This window comes from Leucoraja erinacea, chromosome 6 (genome assembly GCF_028641065.1).
Source record: "Leucoraja erinacea ecotype New England chromosome 6, Leri_hhj_1, whole genome shotgun sequence".
In the NCBI taxonomy this organism is placed as follows: domain Eukaryota; kingdom Metazoa; phylum Chordata; class Chondrichthyes; order Rajiformes; family Rajidae; genus Leucoraja; species Leucoraja erinaceus.
The window spans coordinates 82,618,697-82,631,488 of record NC_073382.1 but is presented as its reverse complement, the minus strand read 5'-3'; the positions used below and the strand labels follow the sequence as shown (position 1 = coordinate 82,631,488).

Here is a 12,792-nt window from a genome sequence, read left to right as displayed (position 1 = left end):
CCCCACGATGTATCTGAGCTAATGTTTAGTGATACTTGTACTGAACTACACACTGTACCTCGCTCCATGTGCCAAGTACCAGACCTGTCCTTCCCAGAACCACCCCACCCCCAACCGCACTGACCCCACTCCCCTGCCCACCCTCGGACAATCCTCCCCTACACCCCCCCCCTTCAATCATGCCTCTACCAGCGCTGATCCCACCCGCCCGTGACCAGCCCTGCCCCTAACACCCCATGCCCACCCACTCCCTGCTTCAGCAAGGCCGGAAAAGCAGACACAGACAGACAGACAGACAGACAGACAGACAGACTAAGGCAGATACGTGGGCAAACACTTTTACACACATGTACACATACACACGTACACACACACATGTACACACACGTGTACATACACACACGTACACACACACATGTACACACACGTGTACACACACACACGTACACACACACATGCACACACAGGTACACACACATATACACACACACATACACTCGTACACACGTGCACACACTCACATACCGACGCGTACACACACGCGTACCCACAGGCGTACACACACGTCTACACATGTACACACACACGTACACACATGTACACATTCATACGTACACACATGTACACACACACACATACACACACATTTACACACACCTACACACTTGTGTACACACATGTACACACACATGTACACACACGCACACACGTGTACACGTACACACACACACGTACACACACGTGTACACACACACGGGCAGACACACGTACACACACACATGGGCAGGCACATGGGCACACATATACCCACACATGTACACACATGGGCAGACACACATACACACACCTACACACTTGTGTACACACACGTACACACACATGTACACGCACACACGTGTACACGTACACACACACGTACACACACACACACACGTGTACACACACACGGGCAGACACACGTACACACACACATGGGCAGGCACATGGGCACACATATACCCACACATGTACACACACATGTACACACGTGGGCAGACACACATGTACACACGTACAGAGACATGTACACACACTCAGGCGTACACAAGTTCACAAGTTATAGGAGTAGAATTAGACCATTCGGGGTTCGGCCCATCGAGTGTACTCCGCCATTCAATCATGGCTGAACTCTGCCTCCTAACCGCATTCTCCTGCCTTCTCCCCATAACCCCTAACAGCCGTTCTAATCAACAATTTGTTTAACTCTGCCTTAAACATATCCACTGCCTTGGCCTCCATAGCCGCCTGTGGCAAAGAATCCCACATATTCACCACCCTCTGACTAAAGAAATTCCTCCTCATCTCCTTCCTAAAAGAACGCCCTTTAATTCTGAGGCTGTGCCCTCTAGTCAGGGTCTCTCCCACTAATGGAAACATCCTCTCCACATCCACTCTATCCAGGCCTTTCACTATTCGGTAAGTTTCAATGAGATCCCCCCTCAATCTTCTAAACTCCAGTGAGTACAGGCCCAGCGCCGACAAACGCTCATCGTTGGTTAACCCACTCATTCCTGGGATCATTCTTGTAAACCTCCTCTGGACCCTCTCCAGAGCCGGCACATCCTTCCTCAGATACGGGGCCCAAAACTGCTAACAATATTCCAAATGTGGCCTGACCAGCGCCTTATAGAGCCTCAGCATTACATCCCTGTTTTTGTGTGCAAGCCCTCGATATAAATACTCGCATAGCATTTGCCTTCCTGGCAACCGATTTGATTTGCAAATTAACCTTTTGGGAATCCTGCACCAGCACTCACAAGTCCCTTTGCACCTCCGATTTCTGGATTCTCTCCCCATTTAAAAATATAATCTACACCTTATTACCAATATGCATGACGCCGCATTTCGCTACAATGAATTTTCCACTTTTCTGCCCACTCTCCCAACCTGTCCAAGTCCTTCTGCAGAGTCCTTGCTTCCACGACACTGCCGGCCTCTCCACCTATCTTAGCATCACCGGCAAACGGCCACAAAACCTTCAATCAGAAGGTCATAAGAAATAGTCTACTCCGCCATTCAATTATGGCTGATCTATCTCTCCCAACCCCATTCTCCTGCCTTCTCCCCATAACCTCCGACACCCGTACTAATCAAGAATCTATCTCTCTCTACCTTAAAAAAATACCCACTGACTTGTGGCCTCCACAGCCGCCTGTGGCAAAGAATTCCACAGATTCACCACCCTCTGACTAAAGAAATTCCTCCTCATCTCCTTCCAAAAGGAACGTCTTTTAATTCTGAGGCTGTGACATCCTGAAACATCCTCTCCACATGCACACTATCCAGGCCTTTCACTATCATTATAGTATGTATCCCCTTATCCAAATCATTAATATACAACATGAAGAGATGTGGACAGACAGACAGGGACACACACACACACACACACACACACACACACACACACACACACACACGAGCGCACACACACACACACACACACACATGCACACACACACGGACACACACGCACACACACACACACACACACCCGCACACACACACACACACACACACACACACACACACACACACACACACACACACACACACACACACACACAGAGACACACACACACACACACATACACACACACACACACACACAGACAGACACACACACACACACACACACACACACACACACACACACACACACACACACACACACACACACACACACACACACACACACACACACACACACACACACAGACACAAACACACACACACACACACACACACACACACACACAGACACACACACACACACACACACACACACACACACACACACACACACACACACACACACACACACAAACACAGACACACACACACACACACACACACACACACACACACACACAGGCGCGGTGACTGTCGCTGCCACCCACCTCTCACAGAAGGTGTGCAGACATGGCAGAACCTTCGGAGTGTTGTATCGATCCAGACAGATGCTGCAGACCAGGAACTGCTTGTCGATCTGTCGCATCAACGGGCTGGACAGAGAGTCAAAGCTCGCCATGGCAACGGCCGGGGAGGGGGCACCGCGGGGAACCTGCAGGGGGAGACAGGCGGGGGGGAGACAGGCGGGGGGGGCGGGGCGGGGGGGAGACAGGCGGGGGGGAGACAGGTGGGGGGGGGAGACAGGCGGGGGGGAGACAGGCGGGGTGGGGAAGACAGGCGGGGGACAGGAGAGAGGGCGTGTTATTTGTAGAAGGGAGGGGGCGTTGTTATTTGTAGAAGGGAGGGGGCAGGAAAGAGAAAGGTGCGGTTTGGGGAACGGAGGAAGAGAGATTTATTAGAAATAATCTGAGACAATGAGCAGCAAACAACAGCAAGGACATTCCCGTGGACTGATCGTGCCGCCCTTCACCAGCACCATGCCCGTCCCATCCCACACAATCCCACCAGCACGGGGTCGAGGGTCATGGAACGAGCTGCCCCGAGGTTGTAGTTGAGGCAGGTTCTGTAACAAGGGTCACGACCTGAAACGTCACCCATTCCTTCTCTCCACAGATGTTGCCTGACTAGCTGAGTTACTCCAGCATTTTGTCTACCTTCATCATTTAAAAGACATATAGACCGGTATATGGATAGGACAGGTTTAGGCAGGTCGGACGAGTGTTGATGGGGGGCATCTGGGTCAGCATGGGCCGAAGGGCCTGTTTCTGTGCTGGGTGTCTCTGTGACTCGAGGGGACAGTTTTTATGGTGTACAGGTGTGAGGGTCAGTGCAGTGTTGGAACCAGAGATGTCCAGGTACAGAGTGGTTTGACTGGACTGTGACGTTACACCTGCACACATCGTTGGTGAGGCCACACCTTCACTTGAGTTCAGAGATCCACTGCGGAAACAGGCCCTTCGGCCCAACCAGACCAGTGATCACCCCGTACACTAGTACCATCATACACATTATACAATTATAAGAGAAGCCGGCTCAACCGTAGCTAACGAGGGAAATCAAGGATATTGTCAAATCCAAGGAAGAGGCGTATAAATTGGCCAGAGGAAGCAGCAAACCAGAGGACTGGGAGAAATTTAGAACTCAACAAAGGGGTTAATTAAGAGGGGGGAAATAGAGCATGAAAGAAAGCTTGCGGGGAATCTAAAAACTGATGGTAAAAGCTTCTGTAGGTATGTAAAAAAGAAAAGATTAATGAAGACATATGTAGGTCCCTTACAGTCAGAAACAGGTGAATTTATAATGGGAAACAAAGAAATGGCAGAACAAGTACTTTGGTTCTGTCTTCACTAAGGAAGACACAAACAATCTCCCATGAAATACTAGGGGAGCGAGGATCTAGTGGGAGGGAGGAACTGATGGGAATCCACATCAGTCAGGAAATGGTGTTGGGTAAACTGTTGGGATTGAAGGCAGATAAATCCCCAGGGCCTGATGGTCTGTATCCCAGAGTACTCAAGGAGGTGGCCCTAAAAATCATGAACGCATTGGTGATCATTTTCTCTCAACTCTGGATCAGTTCCTGTGGACTGGAGGGTAGCTAATGTAACTCCATAGTCATAGAGTATGGAAACAGGCCCTTTGACCCCACTTGTCCACACCGGCCAACATGTCCCAGCTACACTAGTCCCACCTGCCCACGTTTGGCCCATATCCCTCCAAACCTGTCCTATCCATGTACCTGTCTAATTGTTTCTTAAATGTTGGGATAGTCCCAGCCTCTACTACCTCCTCTGGCATCTTGTTCCATACACAAAAGTTACCCCTCAGGTTCCTATTAAATCTTTTCCCCTTCACCTTGAACCTATGTCCTCGATTCACCTACTCTGGGCAAGAGACCCTGTGCATCTACCCGATCTATTCCTCTCATGATTTTATACACCTCTATAAGATCCCCCCTCATCCTCCTACGCTCCATGGAATAGAGAGAGACTCAGAGACCCAGCCTACTCAACCTCTCCCATTAACTCACACCCTCTAGTCCTGGCAACATCCTCGTAAATCTTCTCTGTACCTTTTCCAGACTTCTGAACCTTCTGAATCCTTTCAAGCTTGACAATATCGTTCCTATAACACGGTGCCCAGAACTAAACACAATATTCTAAATGCGGTCTCACGAACGTCTTATACAACTGCAACATGACCTCCCAACCTCTCTACTCAATACTCTGACTGATAAATGCCTTTTTGACAACCTTATCTACCTGCGACTCTACCTTCAAGGAACCATGCACCTGTACTAGATCCTTCTGCTCTACAACACTACCCAGAGGCCTACCATTCACTGTGTAGGTCCTGCCCTTGTTCGATGTCCCAAAATGCAGCACCTCACAGTTCTCTGTATTAAATTCCATCAACCGACTTTGTAATATGGTAGAAACATTATAGACCGAAAGATGACTATTACGAGACACGTCTGTTAAATATGCATTCAGTTACTTAACTCATGTCTTCCTATAGAACTTTAATTAGAGTGGAGTGTTGAGCCTTTAAAAGAACTTCACGTTCTGTTCTGTTTAGTTCCTTAACGTGTTAAAGGTACGGGACTACCCAATAATAATTCTAGTAGTCAAAGTTTATTGTAAGGAAAGTTACTTAAATTCAACCACCGTTGTGTGGTGTTTGTTAGCGACATTTTTAGATTTTGTTCCTTTTTCTTCTTCTCTTTTCTCTTTTCTTTTCTTATCTTTGTAATAATATCTTAGTATCTTGCTCTCACTAAGGTGCACTTTTCTTGAAGATATCTCTGGGGGGCAGAGGAAAGGGGTGAGGGATTTCTCAATCAGCCTACATTTGGAAGAAGTACTCTAATGACCATGTCGGACCAGTTCATTCAGCAGAGAACGCATAATATTAGCTATGCAAGATGATGTAGCAAGCAAAACTGCGGGGAAAGGAATAGCGTTCTGTAGTTGGAATGTCAAGGGGTAAAATACTAGCTCACTTAAAATCCCTTAACACTGACATAATATTCCTTCAGGAGACTCACCTCAAGAACGAATCACACAACAGGCCGAGGGGTAGGTGGATTGGACAGTTGTATCACTCCACCTTTCCCTCTAAAGCCAGGGGAACTGCAATTCCAATACGTAAAGTTATCCCTTTCAAACACGTCCACAATAGCTGATAAGGAGGGTAGGTACATTATAGTGTCTGGAGAAATATACTAAACTCATTGACGTCGGTGAACATATACGCTCCAAATTTTGATAACCCCCCAATTATTTAATTTAATCCCAGATATGTCCCAGTCCAATTTGATAATCGGGGGGGATCTAAACTGTGTATTAGACCAATACCTAGATAGATCTTCATTTCAAAGAATAATTACATCCAAGTCCAGTGAACTTCTACATATTTATATAAACAACACAAATATAAAGGACGTATGGAGGATTGCCAATCCTTCAGGAAGAGAATATTCTTTCTACTCAGGTGTCCATAAAGTGTACACAAGAATAGCTTATTTCCTGCTTGACCCCAAACTTCTTCCATACACCTACAACCCAAAATATCACAATATCATTATTTCAGATCATCGCCCTTTGACATTTTCTGTGAAACTGGAAGAGTTGGCAAATAGACAGCCGGGCTGGAGATTTTACCCACAAATACTCGCAGAGGCTGGGTTTTGTGGCTAACTGAAGGTACAGATGGAAATCTACTTCGAGACAAAGGACACTGCTGGCATCTCTCCATTTTTGCTTTGGGAAGCCTTTGAAACCTACCTTGGAGGCGGCATCATTTCATACCAAGCATCGCAGAATAAGAGATATAGGGCAGAACAATTAAAACAAATGAAACAATTAGACTTAGAAAATGCAGCTGACCCATCCACAAGAAAACACAGCAAGATAGCTGCACTCAAATTCAAACTGAACCAGATACTCTCGGCAAGAATCAGTAGGGCATTTCAACACACCAAACAAAAACACTTTGAATTTGGCGATAAACCTCATAAACCTTTAGCAAGACAACTTTGTAAATTAGAGAATGACCGTACCATGCATAAAATCACATCAGAAAAAGGTGGACTGCTCTCACTGCCCAAAGATATCAACAAAAGATTTCAACAATTTTTATCAAACCCTCTACCCGTCTCAAACATCAGCCGATTCAGTGACGACAAAGGGCTTTCTGGATAAGTGCAATCCTCCATCTCTCAGTGAGCCTGAACGTGAGGAGTTAGGTGCAGAGATAACAATAAAGGACATTTCAGAGACCATTAAATCACTGAAAAATGGAAAAACTCCTGGCCCAGACGAACTCAATAATGAATTTTACAAAAAATGTAACAACATAACTTCCCCACGTCTACAAAGCCTCTATACCCAAGTGTTCCTGGAGCAGACCTTACTACTCTAGCGGAATCAATTATCACATTAATTCCTAAAAAAGATAAGAACCTTGAAGAGCCGGGATCTTATACAGCAATTGCCCTTTTAAATACTGACCAGAAGATTCTAGCAAAGACTCTGGCTCGTAGACTCAGCCTAATCATTGACAAATGTGTACACTCAGATCAAACTGGGTTCATACCTAAATGACTCATTCTTTAATCTAAGATGCCTGTTTAATATAATTTATTCACATAGAATACCGAATGAAGACCTCACAATCATCTCATTGGACGCGGAAAAAGCTTTCGACCAAGTTGAATGGTCTTATCTTTTCACAGCATTGGAAAAATTCCAATTAGGCGAAAACTTCATCTCATGGGTGAAGCTTCTATATATTAATCCGACTGCCAGAATACTAACCAATCAAATACTTTCATCTAAATTTGACCTATTCATGGGCAATAGACAAGGATGTGCTCTCTCCCTGATGCTGTTTGCATTAGCCATAGAACCACTTGCTGAGAGTATCTGCTCCCACCCAGGCATATATGGATACAATACCAAAAACACTATGAACAAAATTCCCTGTATGCAGACGATGTACTTTTGTACATTACTAAACCCCGAACCAGTATCCCAAATCTACTATCCACTATAGATCAATTTGGCTGCTTCTCTGACTACAGAATTAATTGGAATAAAAGCAAAATTATGTCAATAAACGAACAAGACGTCACCCGGCTCCAACAGTTCCCCTTCAGAATTGTTACTGACAAATTCAGATATCTCGGAGTTTACGTTACCACGAAATATTCCCTTCTGTTTAAAACAAATTTCCCTCCATTAATCACAAAACTTCATACATATATTCAATTTTGGAAAACATTGCCTATTTCCCTCCTCGGCAGACTAAATGCCGTAAAGATGATCTTTCTCCCGCAGCTTTTATATCTATTCCAGACAATACCGATATATCTTCCCAAATCTTTCTTGAAAAAAATTGATTCCATTGTCACTAATTTCCTTTGGGACTATAAAAGCCTCCGAATACATAAACGACGCCTGTGCAAATCCAAAGAGAATGGAGGACTAGCCTGACCCAATTTCCTCTTTTACTATTGGGCAACCAATATTAAAACTGCAATTTTCTGGCTGGATGATTCGCACCAACAGGCAAACCGGCTAAAAATGGAAAGAGAAGATTGCTTGCCTTTCTGCATAGGCTCGATTGTCCTGTCTCCAATACCCCTGAATAAGTCAACGTATGAGCATAACCCGATAATATTATTCGTATCTGAAAACAGTTGAAGCTTAGTCTCAAATTGAGAGACATGTCTCTCCTTCTTCCTATTGTAAACCATCCCTCTTTTAAACCCTCTACTCGAGATGGTGTTTTCATTCAATGGAAGAATAAGGGAATTAATACCGTGGGAGACCTTTATCAGAAGGGGACTCTTTCATCCTTCCAAGACTTGCGGGAGAAATACGATCTGAACACTAATAATTGTTTCAGACACCTCCAGGTTAGGGACTATGTGAGAACATAGAGGCAAGATTACTCCTCTCCAAGTCCAGACACACCCGATGAGTGTTTGAATAGACATGCAGATACAGAAAAGTTGATATCCTACATTTACAATGTCCTTCAAATCATCAACACCCCATCATCTGAGGTTTATAGGCGTGCATGGGAGGATGAGGCAGGTCAACAAATCTCCAACAATATATGGGACAAAAGCTTACAATACATTCATTATTGCTCCTTAAATGCCAGGCACTGCCTGATACAGTTCAAAGTGCTGCACAGGCTATACAACTCAAAAACCAAACTGAGCAAGGTTTTCCCCAGTGTTTCACCTCTTTGCGATAAATCTCAGTCTCAAGAAACCACAGTTTTGTACCGTGTACAAAAATAGAAAGTTTTTGGACGGAAGTTTTCGGTGTCACCTCCAAAACACTGAAAATCCCATTAGAGCCAGACCCAAAATTAATAACACTGGTAATATCAGAGGCATGTAGCAATCTAACGGTCTTTCAATGAAGCTTAAATTCTGTAAAAAAGACTGCAGTCCCTCCAGTGAAGATGTGGATTACAGAAATGACGGATACACTACATCTAGAGAGAATTAGGTTTGTCTTGAATCTATGATCTCCTTTTATTGAATTTCTTGAGCAACACAATGGTTGAACACAAATTGGAAACTGATCGTAGGGCTGGGTGAGTGGGCGCATGGGTGGGGCGACGGACATATCTCCTCTCTTTTCTTCTTTTTTTCTTCTTTCTTTCTTTTCTCTCTCTCTTCTCCTTCTTCTCTTTTTAATTTAATGTTCTGTTTGGAAAATGTTAAAATCGAAGCTGTTCACAAAACAAAAATCCATCAACTAATCCTCTGCCCACCTGGCCAATCGATCCAGATCCCGCTGCAATCGTTCACAACCATCTTCACTATCTGCAAAACCACTCACTTTTGTATCATCAGCAAACTTGCTAATCTTGCTCTGTATGTTCTCATCCAAATCATCGGTGTAGATGACAAACAGTAACGGACCCAGCACCGAACCCTGAGGCACACCACTAGTCACAGGCCTCCAGTCTGAGAAGCAACCTTCCACCATCACCCTCCGCTTCCTTCCGTGGAGTCAATTTTCTATCTATCCAGCTATCTCTCCTTGGATCCCACGCGATCTAACCTTCCAGAGCAGCCCACCATGCGGCACCTTGTCGAACGCCTTACTAAACTTCATGTATACAACATCTACAGCTCTGCCCACATCGACCTTTTTGGTCACGTTTTCAAAAAAATCAATCAGATTTATGAGACACGACCTCCCACATACAAAACCATGCTGACTGTCCCTAATCAGCCCTTGCCCATCCAAATGCCTGTATGTCCTATCCCTCAGAATACTCTCCAGTAACTTACCAACTACAGATGTTAAGCTCACCGGCCTATAGTCCCCAGCATTTCCCACTTTTTAAGAAAGGAAGGAGAGAGAAAATTGAGAATTATAGACCAGTCAGCCTTACATCGACAGTGGGGAAGATACTTGAGTCAATTGTTAAAATATGTTAACTGCAACAGAAGGATGAGAGGGAATCTTATAGAAACATGTAAAATTCTTAAGGGATTGGACAGGCTAGATGCAGGAAAAATGTTCCCGATGTTGGGGGAGTCCAGAACCAGGGGTCACAGTTTAAGAATAAGGGGTTGGACATTTTGGACTGAGATTCGTAAAAATCTTTTCACCCAAAGAGTTGTGGATCTGTGGAATTCTCTGCAACAGAAGGCAGTGGAGGCCAATTCACTGGATGTATTCAAGAGAGAGTTAGATTTAGCTCTTAGGGCTAATGGAATCAATGGATATGGGGAAGAAACAGGAACGGGGGTACTGATTGTGGATGATCAGCCATGATCATATTGAATGGCGGTGCTGGCTCAAAGGGCCGAATGACCTACTCCTACACCTATTGTCTATGTTTCTATTAGGGACAATTTACAGAAGCCAATTCACCTACAAACCCACACGTCTTTGGAGTGTTGGAGGAAACTGGAGCACCTGGAGAAAACCCACACGATCAAGAGAAACTCCATACAGGCAGCACCTGTAGTCAGGATGGAGCCTGTATCTCTGGCGCTGGGAGGCAGCAGCACTGCCCGCTGCACCACTGTGGTGCCCGCATGCAGGGCTTGAATTACAGGGATAAGTGCAGAGAGTGGGGCTGAATTTCCTGCTGCCCTTGAGACACGTTTACACAATTGTACGGGATGTGAATAGTCAGTGTTGATCCTGGGTCTAAAACAAGGTCACAGCTTGAAGGTGGGAGGGGAAAATGTAAAGGGGATTTGAGGGGCAGGTGGTTCACACAGAGGGTGGTGGATTTATGGAACAAGCTGCTAGAGGACGCGGTAGAGGTAGAAAATATCACAAAGTTTAATAAACACTTGGACAGCCTCATGGATGAGAAAGGTTTAGAAGGATAAAAGCAAAATGCAGGCAGGTGGGACCAGCGCAGGCAGACACCTTGGTCAGCATAGATTGGTTGGGTCGAAGGGCCTTTTTCTGTGCTACTCGTGAACTCAATCAGTTCAAACTCAAGTACAATAGGTAGAGCAAAGGGGAAGATACAGACTGCAGAATATAGTTCTCAGCATTGTAGCGCATCAGTTGCACAGACAAAGCAGCAACACTGGACAGTGTTGAAGGTCAAACTCAGACCGCCATCGCTGGACACTGAACAGGCAGCTTCCTCAAAGGTTAGTTTAGAGATACAGAGCGGAAACAGGCCCTTCAGCTCTCCGAGTCCATGCTGACCAGCGAGGTATCACCCCGTGAACTAGTTTAGTGGCAATCTACTATGGGGGGGCTGGGGCAATCTACACATCCAGGATCAGGCGTGATATAGGCATGATATAGGCATGACATAGGCGTGACAATCTCCACGCCTGCTCCGGATGACGGCTCAGACGTGCTGTCGCTCGGTGACACTAGCTGGGTGTCGGTGGAGTTGTGACTAAGATGCATAGCAGTTCCAAGAGACTACAGATGGTGTGTGGGGGGGGGGGGGGGAGGGTGGCAGATGGAAGGAGGTGGGACAATGTGATCAGCCATGCCGCTGTTAAGGGAAGGTGGAACATTTCCTGGATCTGTGATGAATGCGATCCGGACGTCCAGGTTTATGAGAATGATACCAGGAATGAGTGGGTTAACCCATGATGAGCGTTTGTCGGCACTGGGCCTGTACTCGCTGGAGTTTAGAAGAATGAGGGGGGGACCTCATTGAAACGTACAGAATAGTGAAAGGCTTCGATAGAGCGGATGTGGAGAGGATGTTTCCACTAGTGGGAGAGTCTCAGCCTCAGAATTAAAGGGTGCTCATTTAGAAAGGTGAGGAGGAGCTTTTTTAGTCTGAGGGTAGTTAATCTGTGGAACTCATTGCTACGGAGGGCTGTGGAGGCCAAGTCAGTGGATATTTTTAAGGCAGAGATGGACAAATTCTTGATTAGAACGGGTGTCAAGGGTTATGGGGAGAAGGCAGGAAAATGGGATTAGGAGGCAGAGATCAGCCATGATTGAATGGCGGAGTGGGCTCGATGGGCCGAATGGCCTAATTCTACTCCTTATCACTTGTAGAATAGAATGCAATTTATTGTCATTCAAACCTAGGTTTGAACGAAATATCATTTCTACAGTTTTTTACATTACAAAACAATCCAAGATCCACACTTGACACAGTTTACATAAACATCCATCACAGTGAGTCTCCAACATCTCCTCACTGTGATGGAAGGCAAAGTCTTTATCTCTTCCCTTTGTTCCTTCTCCCGTGGTCCAGCAGTCCAACTGCAGTGTCGAGGCAGACTGGGGCTCCGATGTTAAAGCCCCCGGCGGGCGATGGTAAATCCTGAGGCCATTTAAGCCACGCCGGGCGATGTTAGGTCCCGGC

General features: G+C 45.7%; 1 protein-coding gene across 1 annotated transcript in view; it reads right to left on the bottom strand.

Moving 5' to 3' along the window:
* Positions 1-12,792, bottom strand: part of LOC129698352 (tripartite motif-containing protein 3-like) — a 43,427-nt gene that overhangs the window by 28,089 nt on the left and 2,546 nt on the right. Inside the window, 1 exon segment of the mRNA XM_055637448.1 lies at positions 2,937-3,100. Within this exon segment, the coding sequence (XP_055493423.1) occupies positions 2,937-3,067 (131 nt within the window). The 5' untranslated portion in view covers positions 3,068-3,100.